Source organism: Erythrolamprus reginae, chromosome 1 (genome assembly GCF_031021105.1).
Source record: "Erythrolamprus reginae isolate rEryReg1 chromosome 1, rEryReg1.hap1, whole genome shotgun sequence".
Taxonomy (NCBI): Eukaryota; Metazoa; Chordata; class Lepidosauria; order Squamata; family Dipsadidae; genus Erythrolamprus; species Erythrolamprus reginae.
In genome coordinates, this window is record NC_091950.1 from 325771138 (window position 1) to 325789214 (window position 18077).

At 37.9% G+C, this 18077-nt stretch overlaps 1 protein-coding gene across 4 annotated transcripts in view; it reads left to right on the forward strand.

The window, feature by feature from the left end:
• ZDHHC14 (zinc finger DHHC-type palmitoyltransferase 14) overlaps positions 1–18077 on the forward strand; it is a 73092-nt gene that overhangs the window by 50039 nt on the left and 4976 nt on the right. The window contains exons 9-10 of one of the 4 annotated variants that reach the window (XM_070733758.1): positions 2774–2832; positions 6867–7889. The exons of 1 other annotated variant lie outside the window; for it this stretch is intronic. In XM_070733758.1, coding sequence (XP_070589859.1) covers positions 2774–2803 — 30 coding nt within the window. In that variant the 3' untranslated portion in view covers positions 2804–2832; positions 6867–7889. Of the gene's footprint in view, positions 1–2773; positions 2833–6866; positions 7890–18077 lie in introns of those variants that run through there. 2 more of the 4 variants (XM_070733755.1, XM_070733756.1) reach the window with 2 other exon arrangements.

Here is an 18077-nt window from a genome sequence, read left to right on the forward strand (position 1 = left end):
GAGCAATTCTAATCTCCGGGGGGAGTTGATTCCAGAGGGCCGGGGCCGCCACAGAGAAGGCTCTTTCCCTGGGGCCCGCCAGACGACATTGTTTTGTCAATGGGACCCAGAGAAGGCCAACTCTGTGGGACCTTATCGGCCGCTGGGATTCGTGCGGTAGCAGGCGGTTCCGGAGGTATTCTGGTCCAATGCCATGTAGGGCTTTAAAGGTTATGACCAACACTTTGAATTGTGACCGGAAACTGATCGGCAGCCAATGCAGGCCATGGAGTGTTGTGGATACGTGGGCGAATATGGGAAGCCCCACGATGGCTCTCGCGGCTGCGTTCTGCACGATCTGGAGTTTCCGAACACTTTTCAGAGGTAGCCCCATGTAGAGAGCGTTGCAGTAATCGAACCTCAAGGTGATAAGGGCATGAGTGACTGTGAGCAATGACTCCCTGTCCAAATAGGGCCGCAACTGGTGCACCAGGCGAACCTGGGCAAACGCCCTCCTCGCCACAGCCGAAAGATGATGTTCCAATGTCAGCTGTGGATCGAGGAGGACGCCCAAGTTGTGCACCCTCTCTGAGGGGGTCAATAGTTCTCCCCCCAGGGTAATGGACGGACAGATGGAATTGTTCTTGGGAGGCAATACCCACAGCCACTCTGTCTTGTCTGGATTGAGTTTGAGTTTGTTGACACCCATCCACTCCCCAACAGCCTCCAGGCACCGGCACATCACTTCCACTGCTTGGTTGACTGGATAGTTGATAGTTGTAAATTCAGATAAAGGCTTGCAATGAAATCAGCATATGTTACGATAATATTGTATGTGATTAAACTAAGAATTCTACCTTTTTTATTTCATTTGAACAGTAGTTTATAAGCTTTCTAGATATTTCTCATAAAGTCAATACTAACTGAACATTTCAAATACTGTACTTCCAATTTTTTAAAAAAATAAATTAATTCAAACCTATATTAACCAAAAATTCCAGTGAAAATTTTGCTTCTGTGAAATTTAAGAGAAAAAGCAGAGTCAAAGATTTATGGTTAAAGAAAATGATAGAAATATTTAAAAACAGCATGACCTATTAACTTTTTGATTTTGGAGACCATATGATGTATCATGTGGATTTAAAAAAACGTTTTAAATTATTTTAAATGCTATTTTAAATCACCACTTTAAAATAAGTTCTGAATTAAACACAAATGTATTAAAACTTAAATGGTCACACATGGACATTTATTTAAGTTTGAATAAGTTGTGGTTTATATGATACAAAAATGATGGTTTGTCATTATAGGTTTCCCAATGATAACTAATATTCAAGTGATGCTTTACTGTATGATCACAGAAGAGAATTTTGGTATCATCAGCTAACAGAACATTTTTCCTTCTTCGATAGATATAAAAAAATCAGTTTTGATAGGAAAATAATACTTATAGCCTTATTAAAATATAGAATATGCTAGGAAATTAGACAATAAAAACCTGGAAGAACCCTTTATAAGTAATTGCTTCCTTTCTTTTATGATTTTCAGCAAAGTTCTGAAATTCTCCCCATTTTATTAAGCCATGAATTATAAACTAACTGGCTCTCTGGGGACAGTGTTTAAGGGCCAGTAAAAGTCAGGTGATACTGAAAACAAGTCTGTTTTCAGACTTTTGTTTGTAAGCCAGTGTGTTTTATTTGTTACCGTAGATTTAAGTTGGTATGTATGTTCAGTTAAACAGTCAAAATAGGGAATTTGATTTAAAATAACAGTGATGTTGTATCTGTCCTTAGCATCATGATGTTTGTCAGTATGTATTGTAACATTGTAATAATTTTAATATTTGTAAATCAGGGAACAATATTCCAGAAAAATTCAATAGTCTAACATGTTCCAGTGATATATGATGGTTGGCGATGATGATCATTTCAAACTCTATATACATTTAGATTATTACTTCAGAGTCCTTTAAAATAGTCTGCTCTCCAAATGATTTCAGCTCCTTTAAGTTAGTTATCCATGCCACTTCACTCTCATTGTTCCCAATATCCAAACCTGTTAAAACACTGCAAATTTGATAAGCCCCTATTGCTTTATTTTTCTAATTGATGAATGATGAAAATAAGTGATCTCGATAACAGCACTTTTAAGTATCCCTTTCCACCTGAAAAACTAACTTTGTCGCAATTAACCAGGCAACTGACTGACCTAGCATAGTTTTTCAATCAATATGAAAGTTAGACCTTGCTTACTGACTGCCTCATTGAGCAACCATTTGAAATTACAATGGCTGGGGGGGGGGGGAAATAATTTTTGTAACAAATCCTTTCACAGAATCCATGATCCCATGATTGCCATTTGTATGCTTCACAACTGGCTCCAACAATTTCCCTAAGTGAACTTATAAGTCACAATTGTGTAATGTCTCACTCAATGACTGCAGAGATTTACTTAAAATGGAAATGAAGTTGGGAGTCTGTTGCAATCTTGCGGTTTTTCACTTAGCAACCTCAGTACTTGGCAACAGATTTGGTGGTCCCAATTATGATCAGTAAGCAAAGACTACCTGTAATCCTCTTTTATTTGTAAACTAGAAATATGAAATCTTTTTATTATAATTTGAACCATCTATATAATTTTCATGTAAAATCTTTATAGTATAATTGGAAAAGTTAGATAATCAAACCTTCATTAATATTACTTTAAATACCCATTGCTTCACTGCCTAAATGTTTAAAAATATTTGGGTTTTTATGGTTTTTTTTGTCTCTCAATATTTCCATTATTTTAATAGGGGACTGAAGTTAGATTAACCAGGTGGTAATTGACAGGATCACCTTTTCCTTTTTGAAGGTTGGTAGTATATTTTGCTTTTATCCCCATCCTAGTACACTGCTAGTACACTCCATCATTTCTTCAACTAATTCTTTTATGCCATAAAATATGCCATGAGAATCCACTCACTCACCAAAAGTCATGTTTCCTATACATTTTTTCATTAGTATTTGAGGCTGCAATCCACAGTCACTCAGTTGTTCTACAGTATTATGAAAGTTATTCTTAATTCAGCATTGTGGATTGTGCCATCTCTTCATAACTGATTCACCTCTTTTTTATTATGTTCAAAAAACCATTTCAAATATTTTAGAAATATTTGCTACGTTTATATGTATTTTTTTTAATTCCTGGAACTGGTGTGTAGTCCTGGAAATGTACTTCATTTATCTGTCCTGTGATGTTTGTATTCTTCTTAAGCACTTTAATCTTACAGAGCTCTTTCACCATGTTCTGTTTCAAATTTGGAATAGTTCTTCAATTGAAGCTGAATACAGATTCAGTCCAGATCCTTATAATATTGATTTGTTGTTAATTGTAATTTATGTGACATCATTGTGTAGATACTCAAAAAGAAAACATTTAAAAACATTAAAATATAAATAAGGTAAAATACTTGACGCCTAAAAAATTTAAAATGCTAGTGAGGGGTAAAAGAAAAAAAAAATCACTGCAAGAACTTCCCTTTTAGCTGACAAAATATTACACATACACATACCTAAATACTATGACACACCAGAAAGTACCCATTGCAGTTGTCCATCGATTGCATATCTCTTACTTACCAAAACTGTGGATAAACTGGACAGACAGTACAGTATTTTCAGTTTTAAAGCAATAGCTATTAAAACAGGTTTAGTTAGTTTGAGAGGCTCCTAATCTTTTAAACCTGATTAATAGAAAACATATATTATATTTCCATCAACAAGAATAATCCACAATGCCATCTTAACATCTACTATCTCAGATTTTATTTATCACAGATAATGCATATGTTTTAATGAGTCCTATTTGCCTCAATATTTTATAATCCTTTGCATATTTTCTATGCATTTTTTCTATGTTACAAAAAGGGCTTCTGTAACAGCATGAAACCGGGGTAGCTTTCAGGCAGCATGATAGGAACCCCTGAAATATTTGTTACAATATGCTGTTCTTTTTTGTATACTTGTTCCATTTTACTTACCGTGTTTACCTTTTTCAAAGTAGTCTGTTTCATAAGTTTAATACTTTTGATATTTCTTCCAATTCTCTTTCAATTAAATTATACTTAATTGATATAGAATTCCAGTGGTATGAATTATTGACCAAGTCAGACAAATGGAAAAATAAATATTGATTTTTAAAATGCTTATTTGCAATTTATTTTTGAAAATTTTTAGACATGGTAGAATAACGTTATTGTTTTATCTCAGGCCTAGTCAGAAAGCATAATGGATGGAATCATCTTTGATGCTGCAGAGATGTTCCTTGGATTTAAATGCCAATTAGTAGATAAGTTTTTTTTGAGAGTTAAGAGTTCAAAAAGTATATTTAGTGATATTATTTTAAAAAGAAATAAAAACATACCTTTAAAATATTTCTGTTTTTATTTTGTATGTATTATAAAAAAGCAATGAAACTGAAGTAGCTAACATATATTTAATATTCAATTGTTAAAATAGTTAATTACAAATAAAATAGCTATTAAATGTTTTAAATGAAGACCAATTTTCAATAGGATATATTTGTTTGAAAGTGGTTGGTATTTCATTTGCATTGTATGGACTATTTGTCTATTAATCTATTAATAGTTAATGAGCATTAGTTCTACTATTTTTAATAGTTTACAAAGATTTTGACAGAATTTAAATCTAATTTAAAAGATACTTGAACCATCATATTTCTCAGTCTAATTAAATTCTGTTTCTAGAATTTTATTAAAGCAGCTATAGAAGCCTAAATGTTTTCAGAAGGACTTATGTGTTACATAAGTTTAAGTGTTTCCCTGGTTTGAGGCTTAAGTACAGTAAACTGCATGAAAAATTAAACACCATATAAAAGTAAACATTTTAAATGCCAAAACCTTAGGTAAATGACAGTAATATAATTTTTGTATAACATAGGTCCTGTATTTTTGTACTAATAATATACAAAATGTATACTTTAAAAATAATTTTAAGGAAATTAAACAGTGGGACTAATGTCGATCTATATGGCTATTATTATATCATATTGTGATGAATTTGTCCCATATTGACTTGTGCATTACAATATACCTCCAATAATCTCATATATTTAAATAATATAATACGGCATTCATAGATTATGTTTTGATTAACTAACGCAGGTATACTAAATATCAATAGTAATCTCTATCTACATTAGAAGGGGGCATTCAGTATTGCTACTGTAAATTTGTAAATTCAAATAGAAGAATGGTTTCACTTATGCAGGAATGTTCTGCCCCTAAATACAATCAATAGAATCAGAGACAAGTTCAGTTTTCTTCACTTATAAAGCAAAAATCAAATGCAGTTATAGCAATAGCAATTAGACTTACGGTATATACCACTTTGTAGTGCTTTACAGACCTCTCTAAACAGTTTACAAAATCAGTATATTGCCCCCAATAATCTGGTTTTAGAATGAGGGATACGTAGACATTGTAGAAGAGGAGGTATATTAATCTTCAGTAGTCAAAACCCAGAAGGAATAGCTTTTTAAAACAGATTTTATTAAAAGAAAAAACTCATGAACGTTTATGCCTTTTAATAAAATTATTAGTTCTGAAAAGGTGCTAGATTAATTCTAATTCATGTTTATTAACAGTACTTGTGAAAATGATCTTTAGAACAGTAGTTTATTAGAAAAGCCGTGAAGACCTAGCTCTTTGTCACTCTTGCCATCTTTAATCTTAACCTTTTATGTTTATTGATTTTATAGTAATTTCTTTGTTTGAATATTGAGTCACTCAAGATCCATTAGGTTGGGTGGCATATAATTTTAATAAATTTTCTTTAAATAGTGTTTTCAATAACGATTCAACTATAAACAGATAAATGAAGGTTTTAGGTTGTATCAACAGAAACGTAATTGACAAATTATGGAAAATAATTGTTCCATTTTATTCTATTTTGGTCAGTTTCTCTCTTAAATGCTATGGTACTGAAAAATATACTTTAAGGAGAATTCAGTATTCAAAGTTGGAAGAAAGACAATGATCAGGAGATTAAAAACAACCTTTTCAATAAAGATATTGAAAGAACTAGATATTTTTAGCTGGAAAAAAAGATGAGTCTGGGATGTATGACAGCATTTTTAAGATGATGATATGTAGAAGACAATCAAGGTCTGTTATTTCTTCTTTCATAGGGCAGGACATGAAAAAGTGGATTAAGTGACAGGAAGTCAGATACCAAGTGAAAATATTAGGAAAAAAACATGAGTAGTCCAGAAAGGTGTTGGTCTCCCCTTCAATGACTATGTTAAGCACATAGGCATCTATGTGGGATTTATTAATTTGGATCCCTGCTCTGTGCAAGAGATTGTACTTTCTGGTTTAAATGATTCTTTTCACCTCTGATTCTATAATGTACTTTTTACCCAAATGAAGCTGCACAGTTATTATGTTGCTGAGCTCTTCCCATTGCTAGGAAACTGATGGAAGCATAAATTTTGAATGTGTAGAGATTATCATATATAGAGAGAGTTGCAGACTTCGTATGTTGAAAGCTTTTTAAATCTGCCCAGTTGTTACTTAAAAGAGTCCTTAGCTTAAATAAGAATGCAGAATCAAAGTACAAGACCTACATACAGATATATAAACATCAATGGACTATGGGGGGAAAGTTAGCATGTTTATAAATTATTTTATCTGACAAATGCTTTTCATACAATATACTTCCACTTCTCTGGAATTCATCAATATATTGTACATGGTCAGTTTAACAATGAAGTGTAATTAACAACTTTTTTTCTTTCTCTTTATGTCCCATTCCTCTTTTCTCCATACCCTTCCACCTCTATTTTTCATGCCTTGTATATTATTTTGGTACCCTTCCATTCTTCAGTGTGATCAAGATCAGTGCATTCAGAGCACTAAATTCGTTTTGCAGGCCGCTGCCACCCCACTCCTCCAGAGCGAGCCCAGTCTAAGTAGTGAAGAGCTGCCTTTACCAGGAAAAAATACTCTTGGTGCTCCCTGTGCTATGGTGACACTAGGACAACCAACGCCACCTTCTTCCATCCCAAATCTCACATCAGAAACAAGCTTGTCAGAAATGATACCATTAAAAGAGGACCCTGAAAACCATCCGTTTCTTACTCCTGAAGAAGCTCCACCAGGGATGTTACCCCTTGGATACGCCCTGGCACACAGCCGCACTATGCACAGCCTCAGCTTGGTTAGCCAGGATTCACTGCATGAAGACTCAGTGCGTGGCCTTGTTAAACTCAGCTCAGTCTAAACGATATAGAACATGACTGCAATTAAACAGAGCTTATTTAACTCCAAGAGCAATTAGCCTTTGAACTCTGACATATATGTCACTGAAAATTATTATGTAAAGAAACCTATTGAAAGGACAAATTATTTTTGTGCCGTGAAGTTAATAATTACATTTGTTTTATAGCCAATTTATTGGTGTCTTGGGTTTGATGGTTACATTGTTAAATAATCAATTTAGTTGAAATTTGTTTGGTGATTTATAATGTCCAGCAGTTTGGAACCCTGGTACTGCAAAGTTGGTTATTATAATGCTTAAAATATGAATGGATATAAGCGTCATATTCCATGTTTTATAAAGTTCCATGTTGTAATATCTCCTTTGTAGCCAGACATTACTGTGCTACTCATATTTAAAACAAGATTACCATTGGATGAATGCAAAATCAATAAGGATTGCAATTGTGGATTTGCATGCCACATTACAGTGGGTGTTACAGTAGTGTTGGTTTTTGAAAGACAGTGCTGCTTTACTATTTGTTAGTACCAAAGTGTGGTTCCTTGTAAAAGACAGTACAACAAACAATATTAACTTTTTTTCAATCAATCAATTATAATAAATGAACTGGCTATGCTCAGTTATGGAGGATTACCTGCTTTTGCATATCATTTACTTTTTAGTGTGAAATAACATACTGTGTTGTGCCATAATACCATCTCCACCATCCCATCTGTGATCACACAAGAGATAGATATTCAGTAAGATGGCATTCTCTGTAACTTTTAATATGTATACATTTATCTCCATACAAAGTTAATGCAAAACAGTATATTACACTACAACAAATTACCTTTTTCCTAAGATTGTATCATTAAGCAGCCAAAGGAACTTCCAAGACCCAATTATAGATTGTTTTGAGTATTTATAGTGTTTTATATATAACCCACTTAATGATGCTATATGCAGATAATTGGTCTGTGTTGGTGGGTTCTAAATTAGATCACCTTTGGTTCATGTGCGCACTCACAACGCTTCTGCGCATGTGCAGAAGCATCACAGGTGAGTGAGTAGAACCTCCCTCCACCACTACCGGTTTTAAGAACCGGTCTGAACTGGGAGCAACACACCGCTGGTCTTCTTGTTAAAAATTACTTGATGTTAGTGAGTTGGATTGAGAAAACTTCCAATTTCAAAAGGATTTTGATTCAACAGAGATTGCCTCCTACATTATTTTTTTTTTAATGTTCACAAAGGAACCATCTACAACAGCATGGGGGTGACGTAAAGGTACTGGGCAAGAAAAAGAACTAGTGAAAAGGTGGGGGGGGGATTTCTCCCTCTTAATGATTTTGGGAACCATCACTGCTCCCTGAGGGATTTCATTTATTTGTTTGAAGCTCATAGTTAAAATCACTGGAGGAATCTTTCACAAGAAAGTTTGAAAGAACACTCATATTCTTAACTTTGTTGATAAAACAAGGATCACTGGGAAGCCCCTCAACAGTTTGTAATCAATAACTATCATTCAGCCATCATTATTAACAAAAATGTTTCAATTTAAATTTGTGGTTGATGCTTGATTCTAAGAAATTTCTTATGGCTTAAAGAAAAGACATTCCCTCAGGGATAATAAACATAATAAGAACTTAAGTGTTGCAAGCCATTGCATTTTATCTTGATTTTAAGATACTAGGACCTGCAATACCCTTTTCTCAGGACAAAGTTTAGTGCAAAATTATTTTTGTCGCTGTGTGTGTGTTTGTATAGCCACATATACGCTAAGCATAACTGCAGGCAAGTACACTTAAAAAACAGATTGTGAAGAAAGAAATACATTGCATCTCAAAGATACTGACAATATACCTTTAGAAAGAAAAAAAGCACAATGTTTTAATTGGAATAAGGCCATCTTTATTATTATAGAAATGCCAGATGACTTAATGGGGAAGAAAAAAAATCCCTTACACTGTGTACAATTTTGTAATTTTTTTCTAAGTAGTGATAAGTGATTTTCCTTTTGTTTGCATGTATAGAAAATAATCTTAATAACCAGAGATGTCTTTTTCCCATTTTACAGAAAACTATTAATGGTGTGTGCAGTTATTTGACTGTGAACCATAAATGTTTACAGCTTTCATGTAAAGAGATACTGTCTGTTTTTCTGCCTGACCTCACAGGATTTATTTAAAATCCTGCATGTGTTATTTTAGCGCATGTACATTCCAAAGAGAAAGAAAAAACCTAGGTGAGTTGTATTCTTTTCACATAGTAAAGTTGATTACTGCATGGACAGGTGTTGCCAGCAACAAATAGCTGTTAATTCCATATAATAACAGGGAGTGGCTGATTTGTAGAAGATTTAGTGAGTTGACACAAAGGAAGCCAACTTCCTCAGAAAACCCATGTAATTGTTTACCATTTCCATACAACAAACACCTCAAAGTTCACAATCCCTAAACTGGCTTGGTGAGTTTATGATAGGTAGTTTGGAATGATACATCATGAGAATTTCTAAACATAGTCTGGGTTATAGTTATTTTTATCCCAAGCATTATGAATTAGCTACATTTTTTTGTAAGGAGAATCAAAACAGAAGAAAATACTTTTGCCTCATTACATTAAAATAGGATTTTAGCCATTCTTTAAAATCCATTCTTTAAAATAAAATTACCTAGTTATTGCTTAGGTCAGTGATGGCGAACCTATGGCATATGTGCCACAGATGGCACAGGAAGCCATATCTGCCGGTACACAAGCTGTTGCCCTAGCTCAGCTCCAGGGCCCATGCGCACGCTGGCCAGCTGATTTTTGGCTCACAGGAGGCTCTGGGAGGGTGTTTTTGGGCCTCTGGTGGGATGGGAGAGGGTGTTTTCGCCCTCCTCAGGCTCTAGGGAAGCCTCTGGAGCCTGGGCAGAATGAAAAATGGGCCTAACAGACCCACCAGAAGTTGAGAAATGGGCCATTTCCGGCCTCAGAGGAGCCAGGGCATTTTTGTTCTCCCCAGGCACTGAATTATGGGTGTGGGCACTTGTGCATGTACAATAGCGCACGCACTTTGAGCACTCAAGGAAAAAAAGGTTCGCTATCACTGGCCTAGGTAATAACTTGATGTAATTTATTTTTAAGAGACATAGATATTAGAGCAGTGTATCCATTTAAGAAGCTTAGTTTTTTACTAATTCAATTGACACCAGAAGATAGAGCACCAATTTTCTGTAGTGTAAAAAAACCAACAATGTTAATTTTTTATCCTTATGGCTTTGCAGTTGTGAAGCTCACACAATGGAATTGAAGTATTTAAAAATGTATTGGCTCACATTTCCATAGAAATGCTAAATTTATCTTGCTAGCATTTTAAAAATAACTTTGCCATTAGGAAATTGCAGTGTCACACGTGGTACCAGACCCATTTGGGTTTGTTTGGTTCCTTTCAATCTGGTAGGATAGAAGGTTATCCTGTCCTTCCTACGCGCACCTCTCATTTAAAGCTTTCAAGTGCTGCACCTGCACTTGGCTTACCTGATGTTTGAGGGAAGTTTATGTACAGAAAAGTACTGTGAATACATATTTTAGAACAAATTATTTTTGTTTGCATTGATGTTTAGTATTTTTTGCTGTTTATACTGTTTCTGATTTTATGTTGAAGAATAAAAATACAGCCTTTTTAAGCATTGCCTTCTGTCTTATGATTTGTTTTGACGTGCGTAAAAAAAAATACAGTACTTCAAAAAATACAGTACTTCTTTTATTTTACCATGACATTTTAAATCGTGTACGGCTGCCTCATGATGACATCTGCTGGAGAACACTGGAAGGAGTCTGTCTTTTAATTAAAGTTGTTTTCTATAAGACTTTATCCTAATGCTAACATTTTCCAATATTATAGGAGACTAATGGTCAACTTTTTTATAAGCAAGACTCTTTTTCTTTCACCAGTTATAAATAGAATTCATTTAATCTTCCAATAACGTAGCTAATTCCATCTGTTACTTCCATCTTTGAAAGATAATCACAGAGCTCGTCACCAGCTCCTTAAAGCAGGGGTCCCCAAACTTTTTACACAGGGGGCCAGTTCACTGTCCTTCAGACTGTTGGAGGGCCGGACTATACAAAAAACCTATGAACAAATCCCTATGCACACTACACATACCTTATTTAAAGTAAAAAAAAAATGGGAACAAATACAATATTTAAAATAAAGAAGAAGTAATAAGTAATTAAGTAATTAATAATTAAGTAATTAAGTAATTTATACTTCATTAACAAGTAAATTTACACTTAAATCAACAAACTCCATTTCTCCTTCCTTCCCTCCTTCCTCTCCACTTCTCTCTTCCTTCTTCCTTTTCTCTCATTTGTTTCATTTTCCTCTCCCTTGTTCCTTCCCTCCATCATTTTCTCATTTTTCTCTTTTTCTCTCTCTCTTTCCATCTCTCCCTCTTCCTTTCTCTCTCCCTCTCTATCTCTCCCTCTTTCTCTTTCTTTCTCTCTCTCTTCTCTTTCTCTCACTCACTCTTTCTAACTCTCCCTCTTTGTATCTCACACTTTCTCTCTCTCCCCCTCTCTCTATTTCTCCCTTTCTCTCTCTCCCTTTCTATCTCTGCTCTTCATTTCTCTCTCCCTCTCTATTTCTCCCTCTTATTATATCGATCGGTAAAATCTCGTATGCTGCCGCGGGCCGTTTAAAAGACCTCAGCGGGCCGCATCCGGCCCACGGGCCGTAGTTTGGGAACCGCTGCCTTAAAGTGTTGAAGCTAAAACTCTGGCTGATGGTGATACCTACGGTAGCCCTGTGCCTTTGGAAGTCTAGATTTTAAACAAAATTTGATTTTCTCCTCATGGTAATGTTTTCCAATTACTGTTCACTAATTATCTTGCAAAACAAATGATTCTTGTAAAAAATGTTCTTCAATTTTTGTTAGATTTTTACCCCATCTTTCCTACAGAAATTCAAAGTTTCACTTCTCAAAAAGCTACACCACCTGAAATCCATTTGTTCAGGGATATGGTTCAGAAAAGTGAAATATAAATAAACCTGATTAAATAGATTGGTCTAAGATGACAAGGTTTCATTTTTTCCTTTTGTTCTCCAATTGACTTAACAACATTTTGGTTTTTGTGATAATTTAAAGGAATGAAATGGAAAAATTAAACTCTGAAAAACTTTTTGTCTCTTAATCCCCACCAAAACAAAGAGTAAAACATACAAATTTGAGGATTGAAAAGGGGTACTCCCTTAGTGAGTGTACAGTAGATTGCCCAACCTGGGACTAGTCCAAAATCATTTAATGTTCAATTTACTGAATGTTATAATTTTTGGGAATTTGTCTATGTATTTTGTACTTTTTCTTTCTCTTTTTGGATGTTGGGTTTTTTTCCTTTTAAAATGAAATAATTTCCTAATAAAATGAAATAAAGTACTTACTGTATTTTAAATAAAGTGTCTAATAAGGTTAATAAGTTTGAATTATGGGATATTTTACAAAATAACGAAGGTTGCAGTATACAGTAAGAGTATGAAAGAAAATCAGCATGCATGAGAATTGAATGCTTGGCTAAAAGTTCAGCTGAGCAAATACAAACATGTTTTCTCCTTCATTGTTTGAGTATATTTATGGATAAATGAATAATTAATTACGTTGGTGCTGTTAGAGATGTGATGGCTGGAGACATGAATGCATGTGTAATTTAGGTGCTAAATAATTATAGATTGAATACAAAAGTGAGTAACCATTACACATATGAATAAGTTGAGAGGAGGATGGAGAAAAATGATGTTGGATGGCACTAAATAAGATCCTTAAAAAAGAGGTGAGAAGTTTAAATTAAGAAAGGCACAATGAAGCACTGATAAATACACTGGAATAGTTTGCAAGAAACAAAAGGTAATGAGAGGTACAGCAAGTTACAATGCTATAAATTATTTAGATTTATTGTGCCTAGTTGGGATGGGGATTTTTGTTATTTGTTTGTTTGTTCGATTTCTAGGCTGTCCTTCTCTTGAGACTCAGGGCAGCTTACAACATAGTAATACATAACAATGGAAGAAACCAAAATTAAATAAAACAACATTATAAAACATCCCTATAAAAAACCCCTTAACTTAAAACATGTCACCAACAGCCCACCTCATACAACGTTGTCATATCTCTAACAGTCAGACAATAATAGGGGCTGGCACAAAGTAACCAAGTTCAACAGCCCCACGCCTGCCAGCATAGATGTGTTTTTAAGCTCTTTCGGAAGGCCGGGAGAGTGGGAATAGTACGGATCTCTGGGGGGAGTTGATTCCAGAGGGAAGGGGCAACTATAGAGAAGGCCCTTCCCCTAAGGCCCGCCAGCCAACATTGTCCTAAGCCATGTAGGGCTTTAAATGTCAACACCAACACTTTGAATTGTGTTTGGAAACTAGTTGGCAACCAATGCAACTCGTAGAGTGATGGTGAAACATGGGCATATTTGGGAAGGCCCATGACAGCTTGCACAGCTGTGTTTTGGATCAATTGCCATCTCCGAACGTTCTTCAGAGGTAGCCCCATGTAGAGAGCATTGCAGGGGTCGATCCTCGAAGTGATGAGGGCGTTAGTGACTGTCAGGAGAGCCGCAACTGTCCAAATAAGGCCACAACTGGTGCACCAGGCAAACCTGGGCAAACCTCTCCCTCAGTCAAGAGATGATATTCCAATGACAATTGTGGGTCAAGAAAGACTCCCAAGTTGTGGACCTTCTTTGAGGGGGTCAAAATCCCCCAAGTGATGGACGGATAGATGGAAATATCCTTGTGAGGTAACACCCATAGCCACTCCGTCCTTTCCGGGTTGAATCTGAGCCTATTGGCACCCATCCAGGCACTTACAGCCTCCAGATACTTTTGCTGCTCCACTGAATTGGCACAGGGTGGAGATGTACAGCTGAGTATCATCAGCATACTGATGGTAACTCATCCTGTGGTCGGCGCATGATCTCACCCAGCGGTTTCATGTAGATATTAAACAGTAGTGGGGGAAGACAGATCTCTGAGGCACCCCACAAAAGAGCAGTCTAGGAGCTGACCTCTGACCCCCCACTAACACCAACTATGTCCGACCAGTGAGGTAGGAGGAGAACCACTGGAGGCTGGTCCCTCCCACTCCAAACCCCTCCAGTCAGCACAGAAGGATACCATGGCCAATGATATCGAAAGCCGCTGAGAGGTCAAAAACCACAGGATAGAGGAATATCCCCTTTCCCAGGTCCACCAGAAATCATCCAACAGTGCGACCAAAGCAGTTTCAGTGCTGTAGCCGGGTCTGAATCCAGACTGCAAGGGACCCAGATAATCAGCTTAATCCAAGGACTGTTGGAGTTGGAGTGCCACCACCTTCTTTACAACCTTCCCTAAAAAGGGAAGTTTAAGTTTAAGTTTAATCAGATTTGTATGTCGCCCCTCTCCGCAGACTCGGGGCGGCTCACAGCAATAGCAATACAATGTAAGACAAATCCAATATTTAAATTAATTTAAAAAACACCACAAATTAAAACCAATCATACACACTAGCGTACCATGCATAAATTTTATAAGCCTATGAGGAGGGAACATGTCAATTCCCCCATGCCTGATGACAGAGGTGGGTTTTAAGGAGCCTACGAAAGGCTAGGAGGGTGGGGGCAACTCTGATATCTGGGGGGAGTTGGTTCCAAAGGGTCGGGGCCGCCACAGAGAAGGCTCTTCCCCTGGGTCCCGCCAAACGACATTGTTTAGTTGACGGGACCCGGAGAAGGCCAACTCTGTGGGACCTAACTGGTCACTGGGAATCGTGCGGCAGAAGGCGGTCCCGGAGATATTCTGGTCCAGTGCCATGAAGGGCTTTATAGGTCATAACCAACACTTTGAATTGTGACCGGAAACTGATCGGCAACCAATGCAGACTGCGGAGTGTTGGTGTGACATGGGCAAATTTAGGAAAGCCCATGATAGCTCTCGCAGCTGCATTCTGCACGATCTGAAGTTTCCGAACACTTTTCAAAGGTAGCCCCATGTAGAGAGCATTACAGTAGTTGAGCCTCGAGGTGATGAGGGCATGAGTGACTGTGAGCAGTGACTCCCGGTCCAAATAGGGCCGCAACTGGTGCACCAGGCGAACCTGGGCAAACGCCCCCCTCGCCACAGCTGAAAGATGTTTCTCTAATGTGAGCTGTGGATCGAGGAGGACGCCCAAGTTGCGAACCCTCTCTGAGGGGGTTAGTGACTCCCCCCCCAGGGTGATGGACGGACAGATGGAATTGTCCTTGGGAGGCAAAACCCACAGCCACTCCGTCTTATCCGGGTTGAGCTTGTGTCTGTTGACACCCATCCAGACCCCAACAGCCTCCAGGCACCGGCACATCACTTCCACTGCTTCGCCGACCGGACAAGGGGTGGAGATGTAAAGCTGGGTATCATCTGCATACTGATGATACCTCACCCCATGCCCTTGGATGATCTCACCCAGCGGTTTCATGTAGATATTAAATAGTAGGGGGGAGAGGACCGACCCCTAAGGCACCCCACAAGGGAGTAACCTAGAGGTCGACCTCTGACCCCCCACTAACACCAACTGCGACCGACCAGAGAGGTAGGAAGAGAACCAGAGAGGTAGGAAGAGTGCCTCCCACTCCCAACCCCTCCAGCCGGCGCAGAAGGATACCATGGTCGATGGTATCGAAAGCCGTTGAGAGGTCAAGAAGCACCAGGACAGAGGATAAACACCTGTCCCGGGCCCGCCAGAGATCATCCATCAGCGCGACCAAAGCAGTTTCCGTGCTGTAGCCGGGCCTGAATCCTGACTGCTGAGGAACTAGATAATCGGCTTCTTCCAAGGACCGCTGGAGCTGGAGCGCCAGGTTGGAGGTTGGAGACAGGCCGATAATTGGCAAGAATAGCTGGATCCAGGGAAGGCTTCTTGAGAAGGGGGCGCACAAGTGCTTCCTTTAAGGGAGCTGGAAAGGACCCCTCCCTCGGGGAAGCATTGGTAACCGCCTGGATCCAGCCTCGTGTCATCTCCCGGCTAGAAGAGATCAGCCAAGAAGGGTCCAGTAAGCAGATGGAGGAGCTGACAGCTCCAATGGACTTGTCCACTTCATCAAGTGTCACCAGGTCAAACCCAGCCCAGTTGACATGACTAAGACATGCTCCAGTCAACTCAACTGAATCGTTATCAATCAACACTGCATTCCAGTCAGAGTCCAAGTCCACCCAGATCTGAGTGACTTTGTCTGTGAAAAAATTGTAAAACTCCTCAACAGTGCCCTGTAGAGGCTCCTCAACCTTCCCCATGTTAAGGAGAGAGCAGGTCACCTTAAACAGGGCTGCTGGGCAGGATTCTGCAGACGCAATCATTGTGGAAAGATACAAAGACCTTGCCGCCCTGATCGCTTCCAACTAAGTCTTAACAAAAGTTCTTAATTTGGTTCGGTCAGATTTGGATTTACTGGTCCTCCGAAACTTCTCTAGATGTCTCTTCTGGCGTTTCATCTCCCCAAATTCCTCGGTAAACCAAGGGTCTACTACAACAGGGAGGTCGCAAAGGCGCAATCCAGTTGAGAGCCCCTTTTGCAGCTGTATTCCAGGCCATTACTAGGGACTCTGCTGGATTGTGCATAAGCAAATCTGGTATCTCCCCAAGCGCCCTCTGAAAGCCCATAGGGTCCATTAGGCATCTGGGGTGAAACCACCTAATTGGTTCCACCTCCCTGCGGGGGAGGATTATCACATTTTAGAGGTTATCACATCTTAGTCCATGTATGTGCCTTGTGTAATATTGTTTATCCTGAAAGAATTGTGTGATGGGTGCATGTTTATGCTGTTTGTTTAGCATCCATAAAATCAAATAATATGTCACTTGATAAAAATGGCTGATCTTTATTATAATTTCCCCTTGAGTGCAGCGGTGGGTTGCTTCCGGTTTGGCCTGGGTGCTGCCCACCCACTTGGGATGCTTCTGCACATGTGCAGAAGCATCCCAAGTGTGCACGTAAGCTGGTAGCAACAGGATTTAGGACCCACTACTGCTTAAATGGGAACTCTTCTAGCTTACTTACCCCAATTAGTTGGAAATTGTCTTTTCCTGTACCTTTTCCAGCTCTATTGTCTCCTTTCCAGATTGAGTTAAAATAATTTTAAATTAATGTGTCCAGGTATACAAGGATGTAAAGCTTTACTTAAAGCATCTGCAGTCTTTGACAGTCTTTTCCCCCAAGATCTGGATGGCTCTCATTCTGCTATTATTAGAAGACCTGTGAAGTCTTGGCTCTTCACCCAGACCTTTAGTGAGGGAGAATGAGACTGCTTGCTTCATTCCATCTGGTCTATTGCACTTGACGCCTTTTATATTTATTTTTAATGTTTTATTGCTGTTGTTGTGATTTGTCTGTTGTGTGCCTCCCAGAGTCATTGAGTTACAAGTTTAATAAATAATAATTATTACTACTGCTTGTAAAGAGAGTTAGCGTGGAAGCAATAGGAACAAGCATCTGTGCAAGCAGCAGGAAATTGGCAAGGCTTCTGCTTTCGTCCACAGAATAGAGACAATGTCTGATAAACAAAAATTCTGTTGGAACTGTAGAGTGGTATGCTTGTTGAAGAATGACATTCATTCATACTTGCCTGAATGAAGAGATGTAATAAGAGCCCTTCTGAAATAATTCTAATGGCTCTTGTTTAGCTATTTTGAAGTAATTGGGGCTTGATTCGGGATCTTGTGTAGCTTCTATTTAAATGATATTGGCCTGCCTGATGTTATCTGAAATAAATCTTGCCATTTTATTTGAATTTATCTAAAGCATTTATTAATCATCTATAACAGCTTGAACATAACT